The sequence below is a fragment of the Equus przewalskii genome, chromosome 3 (genome assembly GCF_037783145.1).
Source record: "Equus przewalskii isolate Varuska chromosome 3, EquPr2, whole genome shotgun sequence".
Taxonomy (NCBI): Eukaryota; Metazoa; Chordata; class Mammalia; order Perissodactyla; family Equidae; genus Equus; species Equus przewalskii.
Window position 1 is genome coordinate 22,879,879 of NC_091833.1, and position 25,679 is coordinate 22,905,557.

The following is a 25,679-nucleotide window of genomic DNA, read 5'->3' on the forward strand; positions in this document are numbered from 1 at the left end:
GCCAGCCCAGGGCATCTCCCCACAATACTTAACAGAAGGAATACACACGGCGTGGGGAGCCCCGAGGATGCCGTGGGCAGGAAGTCCCTGAGCAGGGGGCAGAGCCGTGGGAGAAGACATCTCGAAGAAGGAAATGTGGGGCCTGAGCGGGAAGTGAAGGTGCAGGGTTGAATTGTGAGCCCCCCCTCCAACCCCCAAAAAGCTGTGTCCAAGTCTTAACCCCTGGTAGCTGTGACTGTGACTCTGGAAACAGAGTCTTTGCAGATGGAATTAAGCTAAGTATCTCAGGATGACATCATCCTGGATTGAGGGTGGGCCCTAAATCCAATGACTGGTGTCCTTAAAAGAGACAGGACATGCGACACAGAGGGAAAGACCACTCGAAGATGAAGACAGAGGCAGGGATGGGAGTGATGCTGCCACGAGCCAAGGGCACTAGCAGCCACCAGGAGCTGGAAGAGGCAGGAAGGCTCCTCCTCTAGAGCTTCAGAGGGAGTGTGGCTCTGCTGACACCATGACAGAACTGTGACAGAATAATTTCAGTTGTTTGAAGCCACCAGTTAGTGGTAATTTGTCACAGCAGCTTGGAGAGAGGAGTGAGGGGAGACGGAGGGAAAGGGAGCCCACCCCCACAGCCCACTCCATAGCAGGGAAGAACCCACTGCCGGGCAGATGGGGGCAGATGTGGAGCGGGTCATGGGCCACGAACATTGTTAGAAAGAAGCGAGATGTAAATGCTGGTTAAATCTGAACGGCCCTGGTGGGCAGGGCCTCCACCTACCCACAACCTCCTTCCCGGGCCCCAGATGGGCTCCCGAGAGCTCTCAGAGTCAGAGACCCTCTCGAGGCAAAACGAGGACGGAAAACCATGTCTGCCCCAGGTCAGCTCCAACCCACCCTGCCCACGGGCACAAAAGAGCCACCAAGGAAATCGCTGGGTCCCCCGGCCTCTGCCAGAATTGAGAGAGCCTCCCCAAATTCCAGGCAGCTGCAAAAACAGTGGCTGGCCCCTAAGCGCCTCTATCCTCAGAGGCTCATGGCTGGTGCTGGGTGTTCTGGCTGAGCTGGGGAGCAGGTGCGGGTCCCCGAGGCAGGGCTGGGGTGGGGAGCAGGGCAAATGGTGGTGTGGGGAGGGGTACCATAGTTCACACATGGCCTGCGTGGGGACACACAGATCCTGTCACCTTCCTCTTCAGGCTTATTTAGAGGACGTATCCCTGAGGCCTCAGATCAGCCCCCCGAGCAGGCAGTTATCAGGGACCTCTTTCATTCTCATTATTAAAGTCATAGTTTACATTAGGAGTCCCTCCGTGTTGTACATTCCATGGGCTTTGACAAGTGCCAGATGTCACGTATCCACTGTTACAGGACCACACAGAAGAGCCTCCTCACCGGAAAAACCCCTCGTGTTCCATCTAGCTGTCCCTCCCCCTCCCCCACAGGAACCTCATCTTAGATGCAGAAACAAAGCCAGACACATCAATGACCAGCCCAGGATCATAGCCAGAGTGGCAGAGCCTGGAACAGATTCTCAGGGGAATCTCCAGTCCCCGCCCCCAGCTCCCCTGGCCTAGCCCACCTCCCGGTCAGCCCTGGCCATCTCTCCCTCTCCCCCATTTCTCCCACACCCTTCAGGACATGCTGGAATTTTCCATGTGTTTACGTCCTCCCTCGATGGCCCTTGGCCATGCGGGTGCGTGCGCGCGCACACACACGCCCTCGCGCCCACACCTCCGAGCAGCTCACCCTAAGGCTTTGCTGGACGTCCAGAAGCAGTGTATGTACCTCCTCCAGGTACTTCCAGGATGGATGGTCCTCGAGCAGCACCTCCTGCACCCACTCAGTAGCACTGAGACTCACCCAGACCCACAGGTACCGCAGCTCCTGCTGGCTCACTCGAGCCCTCTGCTGCAAGGACAGGAGAGATGGTTAGAACCCCTAGACTCAGGCCTCTGGGCCCTCCTCCCCCACTCTGACACCCCCACCCCAGGGCTTGCCCTGCATAATGAGCCGACCACGGGCATCCACTGTGGCTGGCAGGTACCTTGGGCATGGGCCAAGGGCAGGCTTGCTTGAGGGACCAGGAAAGGCCCCTGACAACAGGACCTGCCAAGACCAATATGCCTCTCAGGCTGGGCCTATGGGATGTCCCAGGAGGCAGGGGTCTCCCCAGCCCCGGAGGGGATTCTCACCAGCCTGGTGACATTGGCCATCCTGAGCACCCCCTCGTAAGGCACGCTGACCCTGTAGTTGATGGGGAAGTAGTGTTTCTGGGAAGGTACAAGAACAAACCATGAGGTCAGAGTCAGAAATGGCTCAGACATGTCCCCCCAACCTCCCAGACGAATTTGATGTAGGAAGAGAGGACCCAGGCCCAGCCCTTCGATGGCAGAGATGGCCCTCTATGGAGAAGAGATACGTGGCTCCCCATGGGATAAAGACAGCTCTCTCTCCTTGCGGACACAGGGAAGACTGAAACCAAGCATGCAGTTCCTGTTAAGGCAGAAGTTTCAGGCCAAGAAGCAGTATGAGGGACAGACCACCCCAATAGAAACGTATTCTTTGGGGGGGGGGGATTACTTTAAAAGATTACTCTACAACTCATTATGGCGACGGCTGCAGAACTGCAGCAAGTACCCTACAACCCGCTGGGCTGGACACTTCAAACGGGTGAATGGTATGGTATGTGGAGTACATCTCAATAAAGCTGTTATAAAAAAGACACACAGAGCCATGTGCCACGTGGGCGTCTCCACCCTACAAAAAGAATCAAACACTCTAATTTCTACGTCCTTATCTCCTCTGCCAGTAAGTGTCTGGGGTTCCCCCCAAGGCTTCCTGGAGTCCATTTCTGAGTCACAGAGTGAGTGCCACGTGGAGGTGGGATCACAGGTCAGATCAAGCAGGAGGGGTGGAGGTCCCCGGGGATGGATGGCAGGATGGGAGGCAGTAAGTGCAGCCCAGGCGCATAGGGGTGTGTGGTGGAGAGAAGGGCCATGGTAGGCTTAGGCTGACACAGGTCTAAGGAGGGACCTTGAATGTCCAGATCCCTACGCCCAGTGATCCCAGGGGCCTGGGAAGAGGGACACAGCAGATGCCCACGTGGTTACCATGTATTGAAGGCGGTTCCTGTATTGCAGCTTGTCCCGTAGAAAGCCGGTGACCGCGCACTCCTCACTCTGGGTCAAGGGCCACACCTCCAAACCCTTGTTCCCCAAGGCCATGCCAAGGAGGATCCCAAAATCTGTGGACCACACCCAACAGAACGCATGAGCAACAGTGCCCGGGTGTGCAAAGCTGTGCACAACCATCCTCCCTTTTCCCAGTCACCAGTATTCATGGGAGGAGGCGGGGGCGCAGAGCCCCAAGGAGGCCTTCCCACCACTAAGAATGCTCTCCCTGGGGTCTGGGCTCCAGGACAGCACCTCCAGGCGAGCAGGAGCCGACCAGCCCGTCCACCCCCACCCCTGGCCAGGAGAGCCCCCCAGGAGCCACACCCGGGCTTGGTCTCCAGCCTACTCCCCACTCCTGCCCTATGGGGCAGGGACAACTTTCCTTCCAGGGCAACCTCAGGCCCTCTGCCAGGGCTGACATGTTTTCAAAGCCTGTTCCTGCATTTTCTATCTGGGGATACAGGAGATGCAGATTCTAGTTCCAACTCTACAACTGACTCTTGGGTGACCAAAGCCGTTTTCTTCCCTGCTCTATCTGACCTCAGCATCCTGTCAGTTAGATGTACCAGCTGGTTTGCGACGGCCCTTCCCGTTTGCTCCTTCTGGGATGCTAAGCGAAACTCACTCTGGCTGTTTCTGTTCCCGGCCAATAAGCCAGCTACGGCCTTCCGAACATTACCAGCTTTCACCACTGGGGGTCGCTGTAACTTCAAAAACAGCCTGTGATTTCCGCCTGACTGAACAGGCTTTCAAAAAATATCTGACAGTTTGCAACAAATATGAACAAGGGTTAAGTCGATCAGAGCACAAACAATAACATCTAGATGGGCAAGAGACGTATCCAAAAAATCAACCTCACTCATAAAGATAAAGAAATTCACAGTAAAACAATCAGATGTCATGTTTCACCTATCAAAATGAAAAAGGATTTTTAAAAATTAATTTTATTTCAATAACACTTGGTGCTGGCAAAGTAGTGAAGCAGGTGCTCTCATTCTGGAAAGCAACTTGGCAGTTTTTGTTATTAATGGACTTAAAAATGTCCACACCCTCTGACCCATTAAACTCCTTTCTAGGAATAAACCTGAAGGAAAATCAAAAAGAGACATAAACCAAAAGATGTGTGGACAAAGACTTCCATTGCATTATGTTATAATAGTGAAAATCCATAAATGGCCTAGATGCTCAATAATAATGAAAGTAGCCAATAAAAATCACACTGCCAGGGCCAGCCTGGTGGCTAGCGGTTAAGTTCACATGCTTCGCGTCAGTGGCCTGGGGTTCGCCGGGCACAGACCTACACACCACTCACCAAGCCATGCTGTGGCGGCATCCTGCATATAAAGTGGAGGAAGATGGGCACAGATGTTAGCTCAGGGCCAATCTTCCTCAGCAAAAAGAGGAGGATTGTCAGCAGATGTTAGCTGGGGCTAATCTTTCTCAAAAAAATCACACAGTCAAAAAATGCTTATGATATGCTCATGTGATAAGAAAAATATTTATGATGTGCTTAGCGAGGTTTAAAAAAGCATGATTCAACACTCCTTATCTAGGTAGACAGCATGTCTTGGATTTTGTTCATTACATATATGTATGCATAGAAAATGTGGAAAGAAATGTACCAAATCTCTATGGGAGATTTTTATGTTCTTTATATTTTTGTAGGACATATTTTATATTCTATAATCAATTTCTACAGGTATTATTGTTATAGTCAAAAGCAATAATAATTTTTTTTTCTTTTTTCTCTTTTTTTTGTCCCAAAATAACCAGGCAGGCTGAGTCACCGCCTTGGTCCACCACTGGCAGGGATGACTGATTGGACTTTCCCCACTCACCTCCCTGGCACTGAGGAAGACTTTTGTTCTGAAACGCTTGCTGCCGTGGGCCTGCTCTCCATCGCTTCCCCACCTCCTACTCAGGCCTGCCCCCAGGCCTTTGATCCTGCTGGGCCCCTCACCAGGAGCGCCCTCTGGTCTACTCAAGCACTGTGCCCCCTACGGGCTGCAGCCCACCAGCCCTTCCTCTCGCAGAAGTCTGACAACCACATTTTTTGCAAGGTTGCAAGTCTGCAACCCATCTGGCACCTCCTCTCTCTCTGTTTTCATGTGGTCACCCAGGATTTGGACACAGGGCCTGATAAACACAGATGGAACCAGCGTTTCTGCTTGCTTTCTGTCTTGTCCCTAATCTTTAACCCTCTCAGCTTGGCACCCCTGCAGGTCAAGACCATCCTTGCATCTGGGTTTTTGCTCCCCCTTTGTCCCTGCCCTGGGCATCCTCTCACACTGCAGACCTCTTTCAAGGTCTCACCAACACTCCTTCCCTCCCCAGACTCTCCCTAGCCCCCACCAATCCCCGTCTCTAGCACCATCTGTCCAATTCACTCACTATCTTGACCAGAAAACTTAGCCCTTAGTGTGTGAATACGTGATGCTGTTAACCACAGCACTGTTTCGTTTACTGAGCACTTTGGGGGTTCACCTTGAGCAGGGAAATGGGAGCATGCATCCGAATCTCCTGGAGAGCTGGTGAAGGCCCAGAGAGCCAGGCCCCACCCCACAGTGTCTGATTCAGCAGGTCTGGAGAGGGGCCAGAGAATCGGCATTTCTTTTTGTTGTTGTTGTTGGGATTGAGGAAGATTCACCTTGAACTAACATCTGTGCCAATCTTCCTCTATTTTGTACATGGGTCGCCACCACAGCATGGCTGACGAGTGGTGTAGGTCCATGCCCGGGACCCCAATCTGTGAACCTAGGCCACCAAAGCAGAGCATGTTGAACCTAACCACAACACCACGCATTTCTAACAATTTCCCAAGTGAAGCTGATGCTGTTGGTCTGGGGACTGTACTTTGAGAACATTGACCCAGAGTGACAGTTGCAAACTCGTGTCCCAAGGGCCACGTCTGGTTCACAGAGATGTCACATAAAAATCCGAATTTCCATCTTTTCTGTAAAAGTCCGTATCTCTGCCTACACTGAATCTTCTTTCCCGTGTGGCAGTCACCCACTGGTTGCCCACTCCACCCTCCATAACCTATGCCAGGTGCCCTCATCTGAGTCCTGCTCCAGGGCCTTCGGGGCCTGGCAACTGTGGGCTCATAGCAGGAACTTATAGAGCCTCCGCGCCTCCCAGCCTGGCACACGCAGGCTGCCCTGGAAACTCTGTCCATAGATGGTCTGCCTTCCCGAAACTTACACTTCCTCCAAGTCTGCAGCCCGACTACCATTTCCAATTTTAAGCTTCTTTCCTGCTGCCTCCACCCCACGAAACAGGCCAGCAAACCGGTGGCTAGGCAGGGACAGTACGGCTGTGGCCTCACGGCCACTCAGCACCCCAGGAGCCCCACAGCCAGTGTAATCCTGGCCCTGGCCAAGAGGCCCATCTTGCCCCCCCCCCGCCCCGCCCCCTCCACCTCCAGAGGTAAGAGGCCCACAAGACAGAAGAGGAGACTGAAGAAAGAGCAACTGCCCTTTGTGCAGTGACAAATGGGGTTGTCCACCAGCCTACCTCCAGCGACCAAATCTGAACCTGTGTAGGGAGCTGAATAGCATCCTCCCAGTTCACATTCACCTTTGACCTCAGAGGCGATCTTATTTGGAGCCAGGGTCTTTGCAAATGTAATTAAGTTAAGGCTCTCCACATGAAATCATCCTGGATTTAGGGTAGGCCCTACATCCAATGACCGGTGTCCTTATAGGAAGAGAAGACACAGAGACGCACAGAGGGAGAGGCCACGTGAAGACAAAGGCAGACCAGAGTGACGCGGCCACAAGCCAAAGAGCCCTGGGAGCTACCAGAAGCTGGAGAAGGCAGGAAGGACCCTCCCCTAGAGCCTTCAGGGGAAGTGTGGCCCGGCTGACTTGGTTTCAAACTTCTGGCCTCCAGAACTGTGACAGAATAAATTTCTGCTATTTTAAGGCAAGTTTGTGGCAATGTGTTAGGCGGCCAACTTCCCCAGCACCGAGGCCCTCACAAGCCCCTGATCTCTATCCCCACCCTCTCCCTCATACCTCGGCCAATCCTTGCCAGGTTCCGCGATCTACCTTCACGAGTCTTCTCCCCTCCACCATGCCTTTCCCTTCTCGCTTCCAGCTCTGGACCTGGCCCTCATTACTTCCTGCCCAGAAGGTACAACAGCAACTCTTACAAGTACCACCAGACTGATCTTCCGAATGCAGAGTAACTCCCAACCCCACCCCAGGTCACGAACCTTCCAGGGCTCCACATCCTCTCATGAATTAGGAACTCTTCACCCCGGCTTCCAAGGCCTGAGCCACTGGAGCCCAGGCCAGCCTTCCACCCTGGCGTCTCACTGTCCCACCACTGAGCCCTTGTTCGTGCTGTTCCCTCTACCTGGGACACAGTGCTCACCTCCCCACGTCTACCTGTGTGGACATTGCCCACCTTCGAGACCATTTTGAGTGGCACCTCACCCATGCTGCTTCTAGAACACCGGGTCTGGGTCCTTCCCCTGGTCTGAATGTTCTGACCCTTTGCAGTATCCCTGCACAAGGGCCGGGGGGGCTCAACTCCTCTGCGAATCCCTCTCAGGGTCAAGCCCCGGACCGCCTCCTAGCTCCGTGCCAGGCATTGGGAGAAAGGCACAAGACAGCCCAGGTCCTTGTCACCATGGGAGTGACTCTCCAGCAGGCACATGGGAGGCACCAGAAAAATAGGTGGAACTTGAGTCGGTTAAGTCAAATCTTGGAGTCTGAAGGGATCTTGGTCTGGCCTCCTACCAGCAGGCTTGAGGGACTTCTAGACTCTTGTTTTTCTATCCTCATTTCAGCTTATTTTCTTTTTATCAACAACACTGTTCTCTGCCTGCCTTTTAATTTTGTTCTTTACCGAGGGAGGGTCAGCAGGAACAGGATGCCTTCCCAGGCATCCGGGTGCACTTCTCCCATGGGTCTTGGAGGCCCAGACTTCTCCAAGCCCCCACCCCCAGCTGGCCACACCCAGAGAGGCCAGAAATCCCTGTACTCCCCAGCGCCAATGAGTCTGGGAAGATGAGATGCTGCCACCTACCACCAGTGCCTGCCCTGTCCCTGGGACCACCCACTGACTGTGCCCACCCAGCCTAAGACTCGCACCCACCATGCCCGTCTGGGCTGGGGTCAGCTGGACACAGGGCAGGGGTGGCCGTGGGGGTCCCCGAGGGCACCTGTGGTTAACTGGGAAGCATCTTAACTTCACACCAGCAAGAATGCCCCGGTTGCCATGGTTACAGCAGAGCCTGACTCTGGCCCAAGGCCTCCTCAAGGCGGTCCACACGGACCCCCCAGTACTCACAGCGCAGCCAGGCGAGTCCCCGGGGCATGGTGGTGCGCTGGGTCCCCCCGAGAGCAGAGGTGGTGTCCCCGGCGGTGTGTCTATCCACAGAGGCCCGAGTGGGGCCTACATGGCCTCGGGTCAGCAAAGGTGGCCCAAAGTCAGGGAGGGCTGGCCACGGAGGGGCCTGGCAGGGGGTGGCAGGTGCTCCCGGGACAGCCCCCGCCCTTATCTGCCTGGCAGTGCGGAGGGCAGCCGGGGGGCAGAGGCGGTGAGTCCCATGGCAGCCAGGACCTGGCCTGAGACAGCGGTCTCGGGGTCTTCCCTCCGAGCGGGAGGAGAGAGTCCCCAGCAGGCCCCTCGGAATCTGGGGCTGGGTTGCGCTGTCTCTGATTTCCCCGTCTGCAGCTGCTCAGTGTGAAATCCGGCTCTGGAAAGAGAAAGGAGGAGAGAAACCGATTATGTAAGAGCCCGGCTGCCACTCAGCCATCAGCCGCAGGCGCCGAGAGCCCCTGTGCCTGCTGCACCCACCGTCCGCCCGGACCACCGGACAGGCTGCAGGCGCACAGCCCCGCCCTGGCGGCTGGCCGCTCGGGGGACACAGAAATGACTCCAGAGCAACCAAAGGGCAGCACTAGCCCAGGAGGGAGTTATGGTGACGCCAGCTGGCAGCCACAGGCCCGAACAAAAGCAGGACCAAGGAATGAATGGGCCGCGTGGGTTAAGCCGAGGGAGCTCCCTGAAGGAGAGACTGGAGGTGCTTGAGTGACTCCGGCTGCGGGGGTAAAAAGCAGTGGGTCATTCAGCCCTCCACTCACCGGTGGGCTCAGTCCCATTGCCATGTCAGCCCAGCTCCACCTTCCTCTTAACAGGGCTGCCAGGTGACTACCGAGCACACAGTTAAATTTGAATTTCAGATAGACCACACATGTTAATTATGTCATGAAGACCTTTCTAGTGTAAGTATGTCCCAAATATTGCATAGGATACACTTATACGAAAATTATACTCATTGTTTACCTGCAATTCCAAATTAACCGGGAATCCTGCATTTTTATTTGCTATTTTGGCAACCCTACAAGAATAATGGAATCGCTCTTCCTCACTGCTCACTATGTGCTAGGCCCAGGGGTAAGGCCTTTATATCCATTGAATCCTTGCAACAGTATTATGGGACCATAAAATCTCATTTTATCAACAAGAAAATCAAAGCTCAGAAAGGTTAAGACACTTGTTCAAGGTCACACAGCTTGTAGGAAGTGCAACAGGAATTCAAACTCGGCCTGTTGGTAGCCACTGCGGCCAACTGATGCCCACATGAGAGTTAGGAAGCCCTTATTAGCTGGGCTGGGGTCTCTCACATGGTCATCTCATCTGCCCCTCACTGGACTCGGCAAAGTACAGACTGTTGTCCCCATTTGGCAGATGAGGACACCGAGGCTCTAAGAGGCTGAGTCGGCTGGTTAATGTTCCCATTGACCCCTTGTGTGAGGTCACCGCTGGCTCTCAGCTCCTCCTCCTCCCACCCTGAAGTTCCCCTGCTGCCACAGTGTCTCCACGAATACTAACCTCACTGAAACTTTCTGTTGTTGTTACTTTTGGTTTTTTTCAGGTTTATTGAGGTACAATTACATACAATAAAATTCATCTTTTTTAGTGTACGATTTTATGAGTTTTGACAAATTCATAAAGCCGTATAATCAATACAATAATCAGGATATAAAACACTTCCATCCTCACAGAAAATTCCCTCCTGCTAATCTAGTCAACCCCTCCTCCCCGCCCCACCCCAGCCCCAGGCCACAACTCGTCCGTGTTCTGTCCAGAGGTTTGTCTTTTCCCGAATGCCGTGGAAACACGTCCACAGCATGCAGCCTTTTGTGTCTGCTCCTTTCACTTAGCACTCTGCAGCCGGGATTCAGCCAGGTTGTTGCGTGGGTTAGTGGTTTGCTCCTTTTTCTTGCTGAGTAGTATTCCACTGTGTGGACAGATTACTGTCTATCCACCAGTGGAGGGACATCTGGGTTCTTTCCAGTTTTTGATCATTATGAATAAAGCCACGACAAGCCTCTGTGTACAGGTTTTGGAGCGGACGGAAGTTTCCATCTGGCTCGGGCTTATCTGTCACCTGGAGGCGTCGTGCCCCACAGCCCTTCAGAACATGTCGGCTCTGCCTGCTGCCCACAGGGCCCCGGGCCGTGAGCTCCTGTCCAGTCCTGATCCCACCGGCTGGAGTCCCTCAGCCCAGACCTCCCCACCCACCAGAATCAGGCTCTGCACCCATCCGTGCCCCACAAAACTATCTTGGCAGCCTCTCCACTCAGAAATCTCCCTGAAAGGCCCCCAGTGCTGAATCCCACCACACATCCCAGACCATCAGACCCTAATGGAGGAACTGAGCAAGTGAGAAATGGGGTCACGGTCACCTTCATGCCACACCACAGAGTCCTGAACCTGGGTGCCACCTGTGGTCCCACCCCTTGAGCCCCGCTGATACGGGGGGCAGTGTGTGAAAGGCAAGGAAGACACAATGTGGGAGTTACCTGATGACACAGGAGCCAGCGCCTGAGCAGGGAGGGGCACGCAGGAAACCAGGCACTCACGGAGGCCCCGAAACAAGGGCCCCTCCCTGACAAATGAGCCTGAGGGTAATCCCCCGAAAAGAGTGGCTGTGGCCATCCCCAGAGAGCCCAGGGCCTCTCCTCTCCCTCTCTCTCTCTCTCTCTGGTGGGGGTGGGTCGGGTGAAGAGTTTGAAATGCCTCCCCCACCCCAGCCCCCTGCTACCCCTGGGGCTTGCATGGAGCTTCATTAGAAAGCTCACGCAAAGAAACATTGTGCAAGACAGTAAAAGTTGGAGTATTATTCTGCACACTTCAATTGGGAAGAGCATTTTCAAAGTCACAGTGGCAAGTAAGAAGCACATACTAATTTAATGGAATCAGGACGTAAGGATTCTGGGAGGACAGGGAGCTGAGGAGAGGCAGGTGTGTGGGGAGGGAAGTGGGTGACAAGGAATAAATCTTTCACGGTGAGAAGTCAACAGATAATGCCTCAAATGAAGAAGTAGTCAGGGGGCTGGCCCGGTGGTGCAGTGGTTAAGTTTGCACACCCTGCTTCTGCGGCCCAGGGTTCAACAGTTCGGAGCCGAGGCACAGACCTAGCACTGCATGTCAAGCCACACTGTGGTGGCATCCCACATAAAACAGAGGAAGACTGGCACAGGTGTTAGCTCAGGGCCAATCTTTGTCATGAAAAAAAAATTTTTTTTTAATGTAGGGGCCGGCCCCATGGCTGAGTGGTTAAGTTTATGCGCTCTGCTTTAGTGGCCCAGGGTTTTGCCAGTTTGGATCCTGGGCACGGACCTAGCACCGCTCGTGGGGCCGTGCTGGGGTGGCGTCCCACACGACACAACTAGAAGAACCCACAACCAAAACATACAATTATGTACCGGGGGGTCTTTGGGGAGAAGAAGGAAAAACAAAATCTTTAAAAAAATTTTTTTTAAGTAGCAATACCAGCATGCTATTTAGAACGATAAAAATATATTTATTGCTTAAAAAAGGAAAAAGTTGAAAGTCTGGGCAGCAGGAAATGGGGAGAAGGCAGCAGACAGCCTGTTGTCCTTCATAGCAGCATCATATTGAAGGATCTGATTAATTCAGGTGCAGGTATAACTTTGATTTAAAAATTTTGTAAACAGGCATTTCTGTGCTGCACTGTGTTGCAATGTCTGTCCAGGTTGGGCAGCAAGGACATGCTCCCCTGGGACCTTCCCTGCTCCCTCCTTTCCAAAGCCACCTGCTCTGGCTCCTCCCTGCCCAGCCTCCCCGGGGAGGGAGCTGTGGGACCCGAGCTGGAACCCAGTGGGTGAGCTCCGGAGCCAGGGCCCCAACCTGAGGCAGAGATGCCATGCTGTGTTCAGAACACATGTAGCTCAAGTGGCCACTCTATCAACTGTGTCACAAACCCCCCCCCCCCCCAATAGAGTGGCTAAAAACAATCATTTCCATTTTTTCACAAATCTATAGGTTGGCTGGGTCTTGGCTGATCCAGGCTGGGCTCGCTCACTCTGGTGGCTCGGCAGGCACTGGCTGGTCTAGGTTGGCCTCGGCTGGGTTGACTCACCCCCAGCAGGCCAGCCTAGGTTTGTTCTCATAGCAGCATTCCAAGAAAAGGAGCAAATGAGTCAACGCCCCTTAATGCCCAAGCACAGAACAACCAACCCACCGCTTCCACCACATTCTATTGGCCAAAGCAGACTCGGGGGGCGGGGAGAGGCAGGGAATAGACTCCACTTGTTGGTGGAAGGAACTGCAAAATATTCATTACAAAGGGCATAGATGGGAGTGTGCGTAAAAAACTGAGGCCACTTTTGCCACTCATCTATTACACCCACTCAGAGAATTCTTCTCCCCAAAGCAGCCAGGCCTGACCTGAGGCCCAAGGGACAGAGCACTGGACCACATGCTCCAGCCTGACCACTTCCCTGCGAGCAGAGCAGGGCCACCAAGGCCTCAGAGACATTCCGTGCAACCCTGACATCCTAGAGACGAGGAAAGGGGCTGTGGGGGAGGCAACTGGCCCCAGGCCACACGCCCAACTTCATCCTCCTCCTGGGAATCAAGCCCCTCTGCCCTTTGAGGATATCGGGAGGGACAGCAACCAGCAGCCACGAGGAGTGAGTCACAGATGCTCTAGACAAGGAGGAGGTAAGAGAAAAATAGGACTTGGTTTAGGCCATAGAAAAAGGGAGAGAAACAAAAGCAGAATCAAGGACGATTTATTCTGGTTCATCCCATTAGCCCAAGAGCTATATTTCTGAGTAACAGTTCACCTACCACCTCTGTTCTACCAGTGGAAAGAGGATTCCAGCCCTGGGGAATAACTGAGTGAGGACATCCTAGACCATGTGGCCCCAGTCAAGGCAGCCCAGAATCCTGGCCATCCCACAGAATCATGAGAAATAATCGATGTTTGTTTATTTTGTTTGAGGATGGTTTGTTACACAGCAAACGCTAACTGATACAGCACGGAAGTGCATCATCTCTACAGACTCTCTGTAAAGAGCTGGACCAATTCTAACCCAAACCATCTTCTGCAAGTCGTTCAGGTGGCTTCCCTCCTCAGAATGAAGCTCAGTTCCAGGTCAGGAGGCCTTTGCGGACAAAGGTGGGCTGTCATTGTCCTAGGGTCCAGCTCAGAATCTTCTGTTAGAAGATGAACTTTCTGGAATTCAGTACTAATCAAGACCTTTTTTTTCCTTTGCCATATTTGGTTTATTTTCTGAAAGTTTTTACTATAGAAATTGTTAAATAAACCCAAACCACGGAGAATAGTATAATGGACCCCATATAGCCATTGCTCAGCTTCAAAAATTGTCAATATTCTGTCATCCCCCAAATTTTCCCCTGGGGTATTTTAAACATTTTTTTTTCCTTTTTCTCCCCAAAGCCCCCCAGTACATAGTTGTGTATTTTTAGTTGTGGGTCCTTCTAGTTGTGGCATGTGGGATGCTGCCTCAGCATGGCCTGATGAGCAGTGCCATGTCTGCACCCAGGATCCGAACTGGGGAAACCCTGGGCCACCAAAGTGGAGCGTGCAAAGTGGCCATGGGGCCGGCCCCTCCCCTAGAGTATTTTAAAGCAAGTTCCAGACATGGCGTTTTACCAGTATGTAAGGATCTTTTAAAAATATAATCACATTACTGTTATTGCACATTCCCAAATCACTAATTCCTGATATCATCTAATACAGAATCCATGTTCAATTTTCCCTGGTTGTTTTTAAAATGTCTTTTTTAAGTTGTTTTGTTTGAATCAAGAGCTTGACATGGTAGTCTATATAGTGCTCTTGAATGATGTGTCTCTTATGTCTTTTTTCCTTTTTTTTTAAATTAAGATACAATTCACACACCATAAAATTCACCATTTTAGGGGCCAGCCCAGTGGCGCAGCAGTTAAGTTCACACATTCTGCTTCAGTGGCCCAGGGCTCGCAGGTTCGGATCCCAAATGCAGACATGGCACCGCTTGGCAAGCCATGCTGTGGCAGGTGTCCCACATATAAAGTACAGGAAGATGGGCACGGATGTTAGCTCAGGACTAGTCTTCCTCAAAAAAAAAAAAATCACCATGTTAAAGTAGACAATTGTGTTGGGTTTTTTTTTTTTTTAGCATATTCACAAAGTTGTGCAATAATCACCACAATCTAATTCCAGAACATTTTCATTCCCCCCCCCCCCCCAGAATAAACTCTATATTCATTAGCAGTCACTGTTTATTTCCTCTTCCGCCCGGCCCCTGGCAACCACTAATCTGCTGTCTATCTCTACGGACTTGCCTACTCTGGACAGTTCCTATAAATGTAGTCACCCAATACGTGGTCCTGTACGACTGACCTCTTTCACTTAGCATGTCTTCAGGGTTCATTCAGCTTGTGGCCTGTTAGAAACTGAACGCCCCTCCCCCCCCAAATTCATATGCTGAAGCCCTAAGCAGCGATGTGATGGTATTTGGAAATGGGGCTTTGGGGGTAATTAGGGTCAGATGAGATCAAGAAGGCGCGGTCATGATGGGATTAGGGCCCTTATAAGAAGAGACCCCAGAGAGCTTGCTCCCTCTCCATGCTCCCACGGAGAGAGGTCACGCGAGCGCACAGCGAGAAGGCCGCCGTCTGCAGCCCAAGGGGCGAGTCGGCAGCAGAAACGGACCATTGCTGGCACCATGATCTTGGACTGCCAGCCTCCAGAACTGGGAGAAAACAAATTTCTGTTGTTCAGCCACCCAGTCTATGGCATTTTATTACGGCAGTCTGAGCAGTCTAAGACATAACACCTATCAGTACTTCATTCCTCTTTTTTAAAGGGTCAAAACATTTTATTCTCCTAATTTTTTTTTAATAAAGTTAAACAGTAAAATGAAACTTCACAAGCTGCCTCCTCTTCACCTCCTACTGCCCTCCTCTCCCTGCAGCCTTGGTGCTGGCTGCCTTTCGGTCACCCCACTCACACAGACACAGGGCATCCAGCCGAGAAGACGAAATGGCTCTAAGGACATGGAGACATGACAAGGGGAAGAGGTGAAGTGTGTCCACATTCAAGGTGGACCAGCAAGCCTCCCTTTTCCGGCTTCTGGACGGTTTCCCTTCATTAGCCAAATTGAAAAAAGAAATTCCCGGGGCCAGACATTTCAAAGCTGAAGCCCCTAGAACGACCCAAGAATGCCGTGCAGATATTGTTGGCATCAAAATCACCCATATTCCTGCCCTCCTCATCGAAGTCCCATCCACTGTCACAGTGAGTCTTTTTCTTGAGATCAGAAAGGATGGCAAAAGCTTCTCTGACTTCCTTGAACTTTTTCTCCTCCTCCTTCTACCCTTCAGCACTGGCTCCTGTGCTGATCTGGATGGAGCACCAAGGCCCGTTTCTGATCGGCTTTCTTTTCTGTGTGTGAGGAAGATTGGTCCTGAGCTAACATCTGTGCCAATCTTCCTCTATTTTATGTGGGATGCCGCCACAGCATGGCTTGACAAGCAGTGCATAGTTCTGCAGGCGGGATCCGAACCTGTGAACCTCAGGCCACCAAAGCCAAGTGCACTAACCATTATGCCACGGGACTGGCCCCCCAATCGGCTTTTTGATCTCGTCCTCAGAGGCATTCACGTCTACTCCCAGCATCTGTAGTAATCTATGAGTATGCTTTTTCATAGTCCCACACTGCTCCCTCACACTGTTCTGTGTCCGTGTAACACTGAGCTGTTCTCAAGGAGGCATCTATGTAAGTGTCATTGGGCTTCACAGCACTTGTGCAGTCTTCCTGCCATCCTGCCATCACCTCTCCAAAGCATGGAACTAACCATACCCTCATAACTATAGAGTTTAGCATTGATTTTTATATTGTTGGGGTCTGTCCCCAGGACTTCTGTGTACAGTTCATATGCTGGCTTGTAATTTCCTTCTTTAAATGCTTTATTCCCATCTTCCTTTTTGCTTTAAGTGCTTTGGCATTTCTGCAAGCAATGCAGGCCTTCTGGTGGTCAGGAGCCACCCTGAGAGCCTGCACAAAAAAACCGAACTGCCTTCTCAATACAATCTGCATAAGGAAGGCAAAGCCCGCATACGTTCAGAGCACCCACATCGGTGAAATCCATTTGTAAAATGACATGGCCACAGACTGTCCTTCTGGATTATGACCAGCATTGCTAAATATGCTGTTTTGAGGATTTTGAAGCCACGGCTGGCAGGGACAAATTTTAGGGCATGGTTTGTGCAGAAAACAACCTTCTGAAAATCCCACCTCTCGAAATCCGTTTCTGCTACTTTCTCACAGTCTATGACGGCATCAGCATTCTTGAACTCCTGTTCTGCCTGAGCGTTTTTGTGATCCCATTCTAGGATCCTCTCAAAACTGCAACATGCTGCCTAGACATAGGTGGCATTTGCCCTCTCGTAGATGTCCCCGGACAAAACCATCATCCAACCTCACTGACTGCTGTGCATCTTCAAGGGCTTCCCAGGACCTTCCGGCCACCATCAGGGTGGCTGCTCGCTTCCCATAATAGCTCGTATTTTTAGGACACATATCTATGGCTTTGTGTGATCGTTAAAAGCTTCATTGTAATCTTTCTCGGCATAGTGTGCGTTTCCTTGTTCCTTGACAGACGCTGCTTCCCTCTTCACTTCTTTGGGGTGGAGCACCTCTGGCTCGATCACCGCCATTATCATCGCACCCCACGGCAGCGGCCATCTTACTGCCAGGACGAGTACTTCATTCCTTTTCATTGTCCAATAATATTCCATTGTATGGCTAGATCACATTTTCTTTATCCAGTCATCAGTTGATGGACATTTGGGTTGTCTTCATTTTTTGGTTATTATGAATAATACTTCTATGAACTTCCATGTATGAGTTTTTTGTGTGGACGTGTTTTCAATTCTCTTGGGTACATTCCTAGGAATGGGGTGGGGGCCATATGGTCACTCTATGTTCAACCTTTTGAGGAACTGCCAGTCTGTTTCCCAAAGCAGCTACACCATTTTATACTCCCATGAGCAGTGTATGAGGGTTCTGATTTCTCCAGATCCTCACCAACATTCAACTGTGTTTTTGACTTAAAATAAAACAGATACGGATAACATAAAACACACAAATGTACAGTTTAATGAATTATTATAAGACAATCACACCTTATAACTAACACCAGTCCAGAAAAAGAAGCTGGCCAGCCACCCCAGAAGCCCCTGCATGAGCCCCAGCCCAATCACAGAACTCCCAAAAAGTAACCACCATCCTGACTATTACAGCAATCACCTTGTTGGGTTTCTTTATGGTTTTATCAACCAAGCATGCATCCTCAAACCCCATAGTTTAGTTTTTACTTTGTCCACTTTTTTAATTTCATTTATCTTTTAAGTCTCTTTTAATCTACAGGATTTTCCCTCCATCCCATTCTTTCCCTTACAATTCATCTGCTGAAGAACCCAGGATGTCTGCCCTGTAGAGTGCCCCAGTCTAGATTCTGCTGATTGCACACCCATGGTGCAATTCAACATGTTCCTCTGTCCTCTGTTTCTGAACATTGGCCGTTGGGTCAGACTCAACCTCCAATTCTTTGTCGTCACTATAGGCGGCGCTGGGTTCTTTCAACAGGAGGCATGTAATGTCTGGCTTTCTCTCTTTTCTGATGCTGGCAGCCACTCATGCTTATGTCTACATCCACTAATTCATTAAGGGTTGCTAAGTTTGATATTCTCACTCACACTGCTATCCGATCAAGCCTTTTCCCGTGAGGCAAGCAGAGGCAGGAGCAGTAGCAGCTTTGCCAAGATGTCTGATATGAAGGAAATATGGTGCTTTCCTCCCACATTTGATTCCTCTATGAAATTAGAAATGCTCCAGGCCTATGTGATTTGTTTTCCAATGTCTGCTTCTCAGACAAGGATTGTCTGGGATCTAGACGTGGCTTTACCCTTGTGATCCAAAGTCAACTGAACAATTTTATTAAGTAAGACCCAGTCCCAGGTCCACCGCCCAAATGATGCAGCAAGTAGAATATTTCTGGCAGGTGCTGCACGTGTGTGATCAGTGTCAGCACACCTGGGAGGCTTGGCGCCCACACCAGAGCCTGAGGACATCTCCCAAGCTGGAGTACTTCCTTGGGTGAAACAAAACAAAAACCTGCCGGGAGCTATAAATGACAGAAGCGCTGAAACAAGAAAATGCATTACTCAGAACTTCCTTAGAGCCAGGAGCCTAGCACACTATTTGGGCCATATCTACATAATATATTAAGATATATTTCTCTATATTCACTCATCTTTTTACTTAAATTTCTGTGTAAAGAAAACTTTGTAACACTTTCATTAAGAGAAAAACAGTTCTCGCTTGCCAAAACGAGAAGGTAACATCAAGGAAAATCAAATAATGGCATTAAAATCTAGTGAGAAAGCTTTGCCTGCTGAAGGCTCTGAGCAAGCATCTGCTCGCTCTTTTTGGAAAAGAAAGGTTAGCAAGGGTTAGAGAGGTGTTTAAAATATATCATTACCAGACTGAGTCCTTCTCCTAGAGCAGTAACTCTCAACCAGGAGGTGGATTTTGTCCCCCAGGTGACATTTCTATGGATATTTGGGTTTTCACCACCGGGGGGAGGGGGTTCTACTGGCATCTAGTGGGTAGAGGTCAGGGATGCTGTACACATTCTACAATGCACAGGGCAGCCCCCACAACAAAGAATTTTCCAGCCCCAAATGTCAATAGTGCTGAGGCTGAGAAACCCGGTCCTGGAAAAGTAAGAAGGGTTGAAAAAGAACCAAAAAGTGAATTCTTCACTCTGGGATTCAATGTTATTTAATGCAGGATCCAGGTATCATGTAACACCATCCAACATTAACCAGGGGTACCTGACCCACACTTAGAGAAAACCATCTAAATGATGCAATGTCATAGAAACAAGGGTGACACCAGCCACTGGCGCTAAAAGAACATAGTTATGGGAAGGCTTATCTCAGAGAAGCCCACAAACCCAGCAGGAGTACTAGTCACCGTACTGGATGCTATGCTCACAGTCAACATTTATCAAGCACCTACTATGTGCTGGGAACTAGTAAATCGTGATTCCAGTGAGAGGCACGCAGGCCGGTGAGGAAGGCAAGGAACTAAACAAATAGTAGGGAACAGTATCATGGGAGAGTGTGTGCTGCTCAAGGGAAGATGAGAAACCACCCATCAGGGAACTGCGACTGAGTAGGGGTCAGGAGGCGGGAAAGTTTCCCAGGGAAGGCGATGATCCTAGTTCTTAACCCTCCCAAGGAGCTCCCTGTGGTTGGAAGCCAGGCTAATTCAAAAGCAGTGCACGGCTTCTGGCCGAGTGCATGGATCCAACCACTTTAACACTAATTTGTAGTATGTATTTATGGATCCATAAATATACCCTAAAATAATTTTAAAGAAAAAAAGCTGGACACCTGGAATATCCATTGCATTGCTGTTTACACTTGAAGAAAGAAAACTGGAAACAACCTGAATGCAAAACCAAAGGAAAGCAGTTAGCATAATCCGAGAACTAATTCCTGTTTATTGAGTGCTGACTGTGTGCCAACGGGTTTACATCCAGTGTAGCAAAAAGATTATACCTTTATCTCCTTGCAGCAACTGTGAGAATTAACCCTCCCAGCCTCTAAGAGGAGGCAGACTCAGAGAAGAGAGGAGAAAGGAGTCTTTTCAACCAATGCTGTGGAAACTACTTGACAATTTTTATGCAAGAAAAAATTCAGCATAACCCTTACCCCACATCATGCATAAAAATAACTTGCAACGGATCATAGGCTTAATTGTAAAACCTAAAACTATAAAAATTCTAGGAGAAAATCTTTGCAGCTTTGAGTTGAGCAACATATTCTTAGACATGACGCCAAAAGCACAAACCCTAAAAAAATAAAAATGGTGGTGGGGAGAAGTAACAGGAACAAGTTAAAATAATGTTATATTATCAGATTACTCAGTTTTATGGTTATCATCATTTATGGAAAGTGATGTGGATCTCCCACTTATGGCAGTGATATAAAGTTTCCTTTCTAAATAAATGTGGTCAGATTTCTAAAAGGTGAACGACCCTAAGGAAAGCAAGCGCAGGTGAGATACAGACGCTGAAGAGGTGAGGATTCTCTCATTGCCTTAGGCTCCTCATCTGTAAGATGGTCTTGGTACGAAATTCCCACCTCAAAGGGTTAAATAAGGATTTACCGAGTTTCTATACATAGAAAGCTTAGAACGTGAGCTGGCAGACGGTGCAGACTAGCTCTGGATTGACTATTATTCTTATTCACTATTACAAATAGCAGTAAAAATGGATTTTGGAAAACATGCCTTCTCTTTTATTTGTGAATGATTTCCTTTATTGCCGTTGCTTTTGCACTATCAATAGAGATCTGTGAGGAAAATACTTACATGATTGTGAAAGAAAGAAAGAAACCCAGTGTGGAACTAGTCACATGGGACCCTTGAACACTCTGAACAGCTCCTACTTTAAGAAAATTGCTGATGTCTTTCTAAGGACTCTGACCTCCTACCTCTGACTTTCAACCTCTGACCTCCGACAAGCAAGGAGATTCAAGAGTAGAAGAACAGAGTGTGGAGGGTCCACACTAGTGCCATTCTTGAGAAAAAGGGACAGCGGACAAAGGGACGCCCACAGACCTTTGTGTCCTAAAGCTTCCTTGCAGCAATAGGGTAACGAAACAAAACAAAAAGCAAAACAAAGCAAAAAGGAGTGAGGTAGCAGCCACAGCAGAGTAGCTGGAGGGTCTTCAGCTTGACAGCCCCGTGGATGGAAACCTCTGCCGAGGGCCATCCTCTCTATGCATCAAAGAAAATAAACCTCATCAAGAAAATAACCAAGAGGCCAGCCCTGTGACCGAGTGGTTAAAGTTCCACGCACTCAGCTTTGGCAGCCAGAGTTCATGCTAAGGAGGCATCCCGCATATAAAGTAGAGGAAGACTGGCACAGATGTTAACTCAGGGCTAATCTTCCTCAAGCTAAAAAAGAGGAGGATTGTCAACTGGTATTAGCCCAGGGTGAATCTTCCTCACACACACACAAAAAGAACCGAGTTCACAAGGATGTGGAGCAACTGGAACTCTCACACACTGCCCCTGGGAGTGTGAATGGGCACAATCGAATTGCACGACTACTTGGCAATTCTAATAAATTTAAACATACACCTGCCTTGTGATGCAGCAATGCCATTCCTAGTATTTAACCTAGAAAAATCAAAATCTATGTCCAGAAAAAGAATGAACAAGAACGTGCGTTGCTTCTATATTCATATTTTGAAAAAGAAGCAGTTCCAAAAACTTAAACCAACCCAAATGTCCATCCATAGAAGAACAGCTATACCAGCTGTGGTATAACCTCACAATGGAATACCACTCAGCAAGAAAAAGGGGCACACTCCTGATCCATGCCACAACCTGGCTGAATCTCAAACAACATTATTATGAGCAAAAGAGACCAGACACAAAAGAGCACACGCTATTTAACTGCATTTATTTGAATGCAAAAACAGGCAAAAAATTATAGCAGTCCCCCCTCGTCCACTGGGAATACGTCCCAAGACCCCCAGTGGATGCCTGAAACCACAAAGAGTACCAAACCCTGTATATACTAGGCTTTTCTATACATACATACTTATGACAAAGTCTAATTTATAAATTAGACACAGTATAAGATTAACAATAATAACCAATAACAAAGTTGGCTTTGGGGCCATTATAAGTAAAATAAAGGTTACTTGAAGGCCATACTGTGACAGACAGCTACTAAGTGACTAACGGGTGGGCAGCGTATGCAGCATGGACAAAGGGATGATTCGTGTCCCGGGTGGGATGGAGTGGGACGGCACGAGATTTCATCACACTACTCAGAACAGTGAGCAATTTAAAACTTATGAATTATTCCTTTCTGGAATTTTCCACGTAATATTTTCAGACCACAGCTAACCATGGGTAACTAAAACTGCAAAAAGCAAAACTGTGGGTAAGGGGGAACTACCATAGATTTATGGTCATAGAAATCAGAACAGCAGTTGTCTGAAGTAGGAGGTGGGGGTAGGAATTGACTGGACAGGGGCATGTGGGAGCTTTTTAAGGTGATGAAAATGTTCTAGCTCCTGATTGGGGTGGTGGTCACATGGGTATACACAACTATCAAAAATCATCCATACTGCAGGGTCAGCCCCATCCATGGCCTCGTGGTTAAGTTCAGCATGTTCCTCTTCAGCAGCCCAGGTTCGCAGGTTCAGATGCCAAGCACAGACCTACACTACTCATCAGCCACGCCGTGGTGGCGACCCACATACAAAATAGAGGAAGGCTGGCACAGATGTTAGCTCGATTAGACTTCCTCAGCGAAAAACAAAACAAAAAGCCGTACTGGCTTGAATAGTGTCCTCCCCCAAATTCATTTCCACCTGAAATCTCAGAATGTGACCTTATTTGGAAATGGGGTTTGCACAGACATAATCAGTTAAGTTAGAGCGAGGTCCTATCAGATTAGGGTAGGCCCTAATCCAATGACTAGTGTCCTCATAAGAAGAGAAAACAGAGACACACAGGGAGAGTACCATGTGACGACAGAAACAGAGATCAGAACAGTATGTCCATAAGCCAAAGAACGCCAGGAATTGCATGCAACCACAGGAAGCCAAGATGAGGCAATGAAAGACCCTCCCCTAGGGCCTTCAAAGAGATCATGGCCCTGCTGACACCTTGATTTTGGATTTCTAGCCTCCAAACCTGTGAGAGAATACATTTCTGTCTTTTAAGCCACCAAGTTTGTGGTACTTTCTTACAGTAGCCCTAGAAAACTAATATACTATCAAATAGAACGTTGCAGGTCTGTGCATTTTAAGTAAATTATACTCCAATTTAAAAAATTTAAAGTAGCCAAGTGGAAGCAGCAAGCTGGTGATGACAGCTCCAACCTGGCTCCTGCTGCACCAAGTTAGACAGAATGCCTGAAGGAGAGCCAGCCTGCTGCCGTTCAGAATCTATAGCTGGTGGGAGAACCCAGGCACTGCGCTCGCGGCCAGACCCCTCCCCATGACTCTCCCTTCATAGCTCATCCATCAGGCAAAGCTGCCCCCTCTGCCCACAGCAAAAATGCCCCTATACCCTTTCAAACATAAATACTACGGGGGCTATGGACAGCACTACCCAGAAGAGCCACCTTGCGGATGCCCCATTCAAAAGTGAACCAGCCCTTGGGGCTGGCCCCGTGGCCGAGTGGTTAAGTTCGCGCGCTCCGCTGCAGGCGGCCCAGTGTTTCGTTGGTTCGCATCCTGGGCGCCGACATGGCACTGCTCATCAAATCACGCTGAGGCAGCGTCCCACATGTCACAACTAAAAGGACCCACAACAAAGAATATACAACTATGTACTGGGGGGCTTTGGGGAGAAAAAGGAAAAAAATTTTTAAAAAATCTTTAAAAAAAAAAAAAAGTGAACCAGCCCACTTTGGAGGGAGTTCCAAGCCTCAGAATTAAAGACTGCAGAAAAGCCTGGTTAGGGACCAAGAGCTTTGGTCCAACTGTCCACTAACTCACAAATTTGTTCTTGAAATGTCAATCTTGAGGAATCTTCCATTCCTTTGCTTTCCATAGCCCAGACACTTACAAAAGGAGTTTATTATTATTATTATTAATTATTATTATTATTATTCTGCTTCATCTTATAAGCCTCTGACCCCGACAACTTGCCAGACACTTGTCTAAGCACACCTGCCGCTATCAGCATGAGGACTGAGGTCAGCCAAGCTCAGAAGGTCACTGAATGCAGAGACCACCTGGCCCACTCCCCACTGGATGCTCTAATCCCCACTTAGGCTCCCCCACATCTCTTGCCAAGGAACTTGCTGTGCATTAATTCATTGAACCCTCATAGCGAGGCGAGAAGTAGGAACTGTTATTATCTTCACTTTCTGATGAGGAAACTGAGGACCAGAGGGGTGAAGTAACTGGTCTGAGGTCACACAAGTAGTAAACCGCAGAGCAGGGATTTGAGCCCAGGCAACCTAACCTAGAAGGCACTGCTTTAACCGCGGGGCTGCACTGCAAGTAGATGCCTCTTCTATGAACTGGGCCCTGCATCCCCCAGCGACCAAGAACCCAAAGGCTTTTTTTTGTTACAGATCTAGACTCTTGTAAGTCCCCCACCCCTGGTCTTCTTGAGAAAACATTATGGCAGCAAGTCCCAACTAAACTTTTTATAATAGCCCAGAGACTCTAACGGCCTATTGGGACATTCTCCAGAGTCTTACATAAACAAAACTGAATGTAACAGGAAAAAGGCTGTTTAGTTTTGTTTGGGGGGTTTTTGTATGTTTGTTTTGAAATTAAAGTTAACTGAAACAACAACAGAGATAAACTGAAAAAGGCTGAGATCAGAATCATGCAGTTTTTTCCTAAATTGGTGGAAATCCCCAGCTTCTACTGCCTATTACACCAGGAAGGAGTTTGGAGCTGGGTTTCCTAGAAAAGAATCAAGCCAACAGTTCCTCACTTCAGGAGAGGACACTTCAGCCCACATGTCCTGACCCTGCAATGTCCACAGACCCTGTGCAGAGGAGCCCACAGTAGCTGTTGGATCAAAGAAGCTTTTCCAATAGGGTGGCACCACACACTAAAAGATCAAAGGGAATTTATTCCAGGAGTGCAAGGATGGTTCAACATTAGGAAACTTCTTAATATAACATAATAATAGATCCTAGGAGATCTGTAAATGGTGAAAAAGCATTTGGCAAAATTCAACACCCTTTCCTGATTGAAAAAAAAAATCCTCATTAAAGTAGGAAGCAATGGATAATCAGTTAACATGATAAAATACGTAAATCTCAGATAAAAGCTAGCATTTTGCTTAACTGGAAAACACCAGAAGCATTCCCACTAAAGTCAGGAACAAGGCACATGTGCCCACTATCATTGTACAGGAGGTACTAGTCAATGCAATTAGAGAAACTAAAGAAATCAAAGATATAAGAATGGGATAGGAGGAGGTAAAATTGTTTCCATTTATAGATGATATGACTATAAGCCTACAGCATCCAAGAGAATCAACTAAGAAACTACTACCAACAATAGCCAATTAGAAAAGACTCCACAGGGCCCAGCCCAGTGGCGCAGTGGTTAAGTTTGCGCCTTCCACTTTGGCGGCCTGGGGTTCGCCAGTTCAGATCTTG

The 25,679-nt window shown here is 49.2% G+C and overlaps 1 protein-coding gene and 1 pseudogene across 16 annotated transcripts in view; both read right to left on the minus strand.

The window, feature by feature from the left end:
- Positions 1-25,679, minus strand: part of IL34 (interleukin 34) — a 57,328-nt gene that overhangs the window by 1,446 nt on the left and 30,203 nt on the right. For 6 of the 16 annotated variants that reach the window (XM_070612318.1, XM_070612322.1, XM_070612320.1 and 3 more), the window contains exons 2-5: positions 8,472-8,880; positions 3,111-3,244; positions 2,193-2,270; positions 1,747-1,908 (exon numbers count right to left, since the gene is read on the minus strand). In XM_070612318.1, the coding sequence (XP_070468419.1) occupies positions 1,747-1,908; positions 2,193-2,270; positions 3,111-3,244; positions 8,472-8,499 (402 nt within the window). In that variant the 5' untranslated portion in view covers positions 8,500-8,880. Of the gene's footprint in view, positions 1-1,746; positions 1,909-2,192; positions 2,271-3,110; positions 3,245-5,657; positions 8,881-8,981; positions 9,037-25,679 lie in introns of those variants that run through there. The other 10 variants (XM_070612325.1, XM_070612328.1, XM_070612327.1 and 7 more) reach the window with 5 other exon arrangements.
- Positions 15,472-17,333, minus strand: LOC103552409 (dnaJ homolog subfamily C member 7-like; annotated as a pseudogene).